We start from the raw sequence: 5927 nt of genomic DNA on the forward strand, positions 1-5927 counted from the left end.
CAGCCCTGATCACAGAAATTAATCTATTCAGACTGGACGATTTTTCATTATCACTGAACCAACTGTGTGAATTGAAATTAAGCAAAAAGGAAAACACACACAGCCCCTCTCATATTGCAATGAACACATTTGATTCCGCTGCATTTTGTTTTCGTTACCCCAGTAGTCGGACTCACATTCAGCTCAAGCTCATATATTACAAAATTATTCACGTTACGCTCCCAGTTTCAAAGCTGTTTGGTCTTTTCAACAGTTACGTCAAAAGGACTCTGCACAGTCTGATAATCCGAACACTAACTGAAGGACGTTTAAAACATTTAAATTCATGTAAATGCATGTAATCCCAATGTGTGTGATACATTGTGATAAAATAATGAAATGTAATTGCGTTTCATTATATACATCAAGCAAACAGAATGAGTCATTCATTATGCAATAGGTGGTGAAGTTGCTGGTAAGTTTCCCAAAGGTTTGTAGAAGGCGTTACTAGTAGCAACGTGGAGTTAATCAGAGAACAGCCGCGCCCTGCAAGCTCTGGGACATGGGAGGCCACCTGGATCAAAAGTGTTTCAAATATTCACAAAACGTACTCATTTGGACCAATCAGAGTACAGACATGACCAATTTTAATCGGTACGTGTTCTAAAAAAAAATGACACTGTGGTGCGTGCTTCCTACATTGGTGTCTAGTCATTTTACATTAGTGGCTTGTCGTGACAGCCTGTTCGCTTGTAATCGCTTCTTAATCGCAGCGTAATTGGCACAGCAGTCAATAACCGTTAGTGTATCTTGCAGCAAACTCAGCAGCTCCAGACAGTCTCCATCTGCGTATTAAAATCTGGCTCAATCGCGATGAACCCAGAGTAACTGCGGTTGTGCTCCAGAGCAGGGCTTCCCAAACCTGGTCCTGGGGACCCCCTGCAGTTGCTGGTTTTCATTCCAACCCAGCTCTCAATTACTGAACTAGGCCCTTAATTGAACTATTAATTAGCTTAATTAGACCTTTCAGCTTTTGGAGACAGTTGGAGATTTCAAGTAACTTGAAATATGTAACACTTCAGAGCTGAAAACAACTAAACATGTCTAATTAAGCAAATTATCTGCTCAATTAAGGGCCTTGTTCAGTAATTGAGAGCGTGGTTGGAATGAAAACCAGCAGACACAACAGGGGGTCCCCAGGACGGAGTTTGAGGAAAGCCCTGCTCTGGAGCACAACCACAATTACTTTGGGTTCATTGCGATTGAGGCAGATTTTAATACGCAGATGGGGACTATCACCAATCAATTACATCAAACTGAGTCTCTCTCTCTCTCTCTCTCTCTCTCTCTCTCTCTCTCTCTCTCTCTCTCTCTCTCTCTCTCATACATAATAATAATAATAATAATAATAATAATAATAATAATAATAAATCACTAGATACTTTTGTGAATTTATTAACCTCAAAATAAGTTACAGAAATAAGTGTGTTGTCATGGCAATTGGTGATGAAATAAATAACAAAGTCAAATAAAAGAAAATCAAATCAATAAATAATAATGTCATACCTTTGAAGTCATAATACATTGCAAGGCTCCGCTGCAAGGTTTTGGAGGCGGGGCATCTCTAGAAGCTGCGTGTGACGTCAGACAGACAGCAGCCGGCGCAGTTTCCTCTCGCTGCTCTGTGCTGCGCATGCTCAGTAAGCCCTGCCCTCCAAAGCTGCAGCATGTGTTTTGTTTGCTTTATTAAGAGATTGGAGCCTCGTTTTATTTTTTATCTGAACGGTTTTAAAGTGACGGTTTAGATGTGAGACTGGAGTTTTGAACACGATTAAAGAAACAACAGCTTAAGCTGCAGCGAGCGAGAGATATACAGGGACAGAGGTAAACAAAACTTAGCAATTTCATTCACGTTGAATGTTTTAGACAGGCAACAGTACATTTCTGTATTGCTGTACCTTGTGTTTGCAGTGCAGGCAGGGTGTTAAACCGTAATTATTATAGATTGCAACAAACACAGTTCAAAGTTACGTTTCTTAGCTACAGCTGTGTACTAAACCCTCGTTTCAGGGTTAGCTTATGGCACATGATTTCAATACTTCTGCGGAACGGTTTAGAAGAAAGAAAACTGTAGTTTTTCTTTGATGTCGTAAGCCGGATCCATAGATCGCGTTTTCAGATGGACAACTTCCAGGTGATATACATATATTAATAATAATATATATATATATATATATATATATATATATATATATATATATATATATATATATATATATCGTATATACACACATTGGTAGGGGTATAGCCTACAGTACAGTGTAAAGCAACAAAGTGTTGAATAGGGTACTGCTGTATGCTTGCTTTAAATATACATTTCACAACCATTAGTTGTGTTAATAAGTGAAGGGACCGAAAAGGATATCAAAGCAACAAACACCCTTGCAGTTTGCAGCTTGTGACTTGTCAGTTAGCAGCTAGTAAAAAGAGGAGGAAAGGACAGGATGTTCCAGCACACAGATAGGTTGGGCCAGATGTCCGGGTGCATAGGGAAGTTAATAAGAGTGTGCATTCCTTACATAAGCATAAACTGGTTTCTGAAGTGAACATAACAAGCGCACAAGAGAGGGACAGTTAAGCCCCAACACCCTCATTGATAGGTAAAGAGATAATTGAGGTGGCAGCTCCCTAAACATTGTTTGCTGCGTGCTAGTTTCTGATAGGGGTAAATGATTTTATGTGAAACTATATAACTCATGTACATGTAATACTCTGGCAGAATACACTAGTTACTGGTGCAGTGACTGGTGTTCTCCGGAGCGCGCTGTTGGTTGATGACCACGGCAATAAACATTTGAAGCAACGATCTGAAGTGATTGATTGTCTCAGAGTTTCATCTAGAACCCTACAAAAGTTACTACAGACTTCAACATTGCTTTAAACAATGTGCAGATTCAGGGTCGTGGAGTGTACATTATTTTCATGTGATTGTGTTCCCTCGTTTAAACAGATGGATAGAATATGGAATAACTGCATTAAATGAGGTGTAGATGCATGCTGCCTGTGTGTTGGCTATAGCTAGATGATACGGTAGGGTTTGTAGTATACCTGTTAACTCTCTGTAGGTTATCATGTAAATATAAGCAATATTAATATGCACTGTTGACCCTGGATCTAAGAGCAGCGTTCTTTTAAAAAACAATTTTAACTTTTTTTGTGTGTGATAATTTGTTGCAGTTTACTGTTCTGACATTTTACTGTTTATTTCAATGTCTCCGTTTTTGTTTGCTAGTTGTAGTAGTGTTAATATCCTTTCTTTTTACTTTTAAAAAGCCCAGGAACACATTTAAATTAAATCGCCACTCAATTATAATGCGTTATCAATATTTATCTTATAGCAATACCTGTTGTCCTTTATTTAGATTTTTGTATCCAACTAGCATGTAAAAAAATGTTAAACTATTTAAATAATTATTTCTAATAACTTGCAAAACATAATAAAATAGTGTAGTTTGGTGTTCCCCATAAACTTAGATCTAGAAGACCAAATCAAAAGTTTTCCCCACCAGCGAGTCGCAAATTAAAACACACAGTGATTGTTTCCGCGTTTATAGTTGAAGAGATAATCATCGGAGAAAAACAAAAAGCTGTCGCAGTTACGGGTTGTTATTTGCCATTAGTGGCGGTCAAAGTTTTGATTGGCGTCTAGGCCTTAGTAGGACTTGGGAAATCTAGTTATAGGTTGTTACAAATTGCCGGATTTCGTGTGATCGTTTTGTTGTTACCTTGTCAACATACCTTCGCTATTTAAGTTTCACTGACGGTTTCAGCAGCACTGCTGCTTGCCAGAGACACAGCTGCTACTACGACACTGTCACTGATAGGCAGAGCCTCCCGCTGGCTCACACACACTCTGCTCTCCCGCCCACTGGCAAACCCCCAAAACACTGAAGACTTCTCCCCAAAGATTTCAGTAACCAATTCTGTGGTCTGTAAGTTTTGAGGGAGGCCCATGCACACAGTAGGTTAACGTTTTGTTATTTTATCCCACGCCTTGTGTTTGAGTGCTTTAGCACAAGTTTCTGAAAATTTCCCTAAAAGTATTGCTTTTTCTGCATTATATTCGTCTAACAAGCACAAATTCAGTTAGTGTAAACTGCAAACATCGCTGTTTAAGGGAACACCAAGGGAAACATAATTCTAAAAATGTCAGGCATTGATGGGTTAAGTATATGGAAAACTACAAAGTGGTATGTAATTAAATATGTTAATATAACATTATTCAGCAGGATTCATTAGACTTTATGAAGCAAAATTAGTTAATTCTATAGGGTGATGGTAAACTTTTGTCCAGAACTATATGGTTAAGTGGAGGGTATTTAACCCCATTGATATGTTGCATAATAACTTCTCAAGCATGTAGATATGTATCCTGGTATTAAAGGTTTATATAATGTAACAAACGTTACATAATAGAAGAGTCCCTGTGTTGTTTTAGGGGTGGAAGAGCCCCACATGCATGCCTTTTGCAAGCTACGTCAGTCTGTTGCAGGACACAGAGGAATTCATATTGCAAAGGTGCAGCAGATATCAAGAGCATTTCAAATAAAGCTTGACATGTGAATTTAAATAATATTGGAAGAACACAATGTAGTTTTCTAGTGTGAGTGCTGTGGAAATTCAAATAAAAGCTCTTGATATGCAATCTGAAATGACAAACTAACAATCCTGTCTCCTTTTCTTCAGTGAGAACGGATCAGCCTCACTCACAGGGAGCTTCTGAGATGGAAGCAGCTCACATCAGCCCAGAGCTTCCTATTCGATGGGTTGTTTCTGCAGACAGGACTGTTGAGATCAAGGAGGAAGTGACTGAGCTGGGGTGCGACCAGGCCAATGAGCGGATCCTGCAGGAGGAAACACCACCTTCTAGCATCACTGAGAGAGGTGAGGGAAACTGGAATGCACCTCTATAGAGGGGGTGGCTTTTTTAAAAGAGGGGAAGAAAGCTTGTGAAATACACTGCTTTAGGGAGTCCTTTATTTCTGGTTGGCTTCTTCACTGTACTTCAACATAAAGCTATTTACAGTTCAGTTTGTGTACATTCCCCAACACTAATTTGAATGCCCCCTTCATTGAAACCTGCTTGTTACACCATGTCACTATATGACAATACTATTGATGACCTGAATTTACATGGAAACAGCATTTCTTTCTCTAAAGTTGTTTTAAACTGGAACTATTCTGCATGAGAAACTGGATTGTTTATGATCAGGCTGACCTTGGGTTTAATGCAGGACCAAAAAATACATGTTTACACATTTTAAATTAATTTAGACATATCTCAGAAACATGATAATTATGGTCAGACGAGTTATTTTGACAACCTTTAAAATCAGGGTTTGGCAACCTTTTTGTGCAAGAGAGACATTCTGAATGAAAATTCAGAGCAAGTGGTCTGCAAGCCAGTCATAAAGACACAATTGATGCACTTTTAAAGTGCAAAAAAAAAAAAAGATTATTGTTTAATGTGACTAATGCTGCTCATTTGATCATTTCTTTGAAGTCTGATTCATAGCTGGTCAAGTTTAGCTTCATGCAGGTCATTGAAAGTATTCTAAACAGCATTCAGAACTGGGGGGTACACGGCAGGTCACAGTCCCAAACAAAACAAACACTCCTCAAACACAATCCTACGTGCACGAAACTGTGCTCTTCACAACCGGGGAAAGTGGAGCCTGCCTGTGCTGTGCTGTGCAGTGAGGGTAGCGCTACCGGGATTGCGCTCCACGATGGCAGCTCCTGACTCCTAATCCTCCTGCAACAAGAAGACAGGAACTCAAATCCACAGCACTTAGGCCAAGTGTTACTTCCAGCATACAGGTCCGTACTCGCATAACTGCCTTCCCTTTGTACTCCCAAACTCCTCCCTGCGATCAGCCCAGCGCCAC

General features: G+C 39.5%; 1 protein-coding gene across 2 annotated transcripts in view; it reads left to right on the top strand.

The window, feature by feature from the left end:
* Positions 1-1697: 1697 nt before the first annotated feature.
* Positions 1698-5927, top strand: part of LOC121305934 (zinc finger protein OZF-like) — a 73574-nt gene continuing 69344 nt past the window's right edge. For both annotated transcript variants that reach the window (XM_041237620.1, XM_041237619.1), the window contains exons 1-2: positions 1698-1863; positions 4726-4923. In XM_041237620.1, the coding sequence (XP_041093554.1) occupies positions 4764-4923 (160 nt within the window). In that variant the 5' untranslated portion in view covers positions 1698-1863; positions 4726-4763. The remainder of the gene's footprint in view (positions 1864-4725; positions 4924-5927) is intronic.

This window comes from Polyodon spathula, chromosome 45 (assembly GCF_017654505.1).
Source record: "Polyodon spathula isolate WHYD16114869_AA chromosome 45, ASM1765450v1, whole genome shotgun sequence".
In the NCBI taxonomy this organism is placed as follows: Eukaryota; Metazoa; Chordata; class Actinopteri; order Acipenseriformes; family Polyodontidae; genus Polyodon; species Polyodon spathula.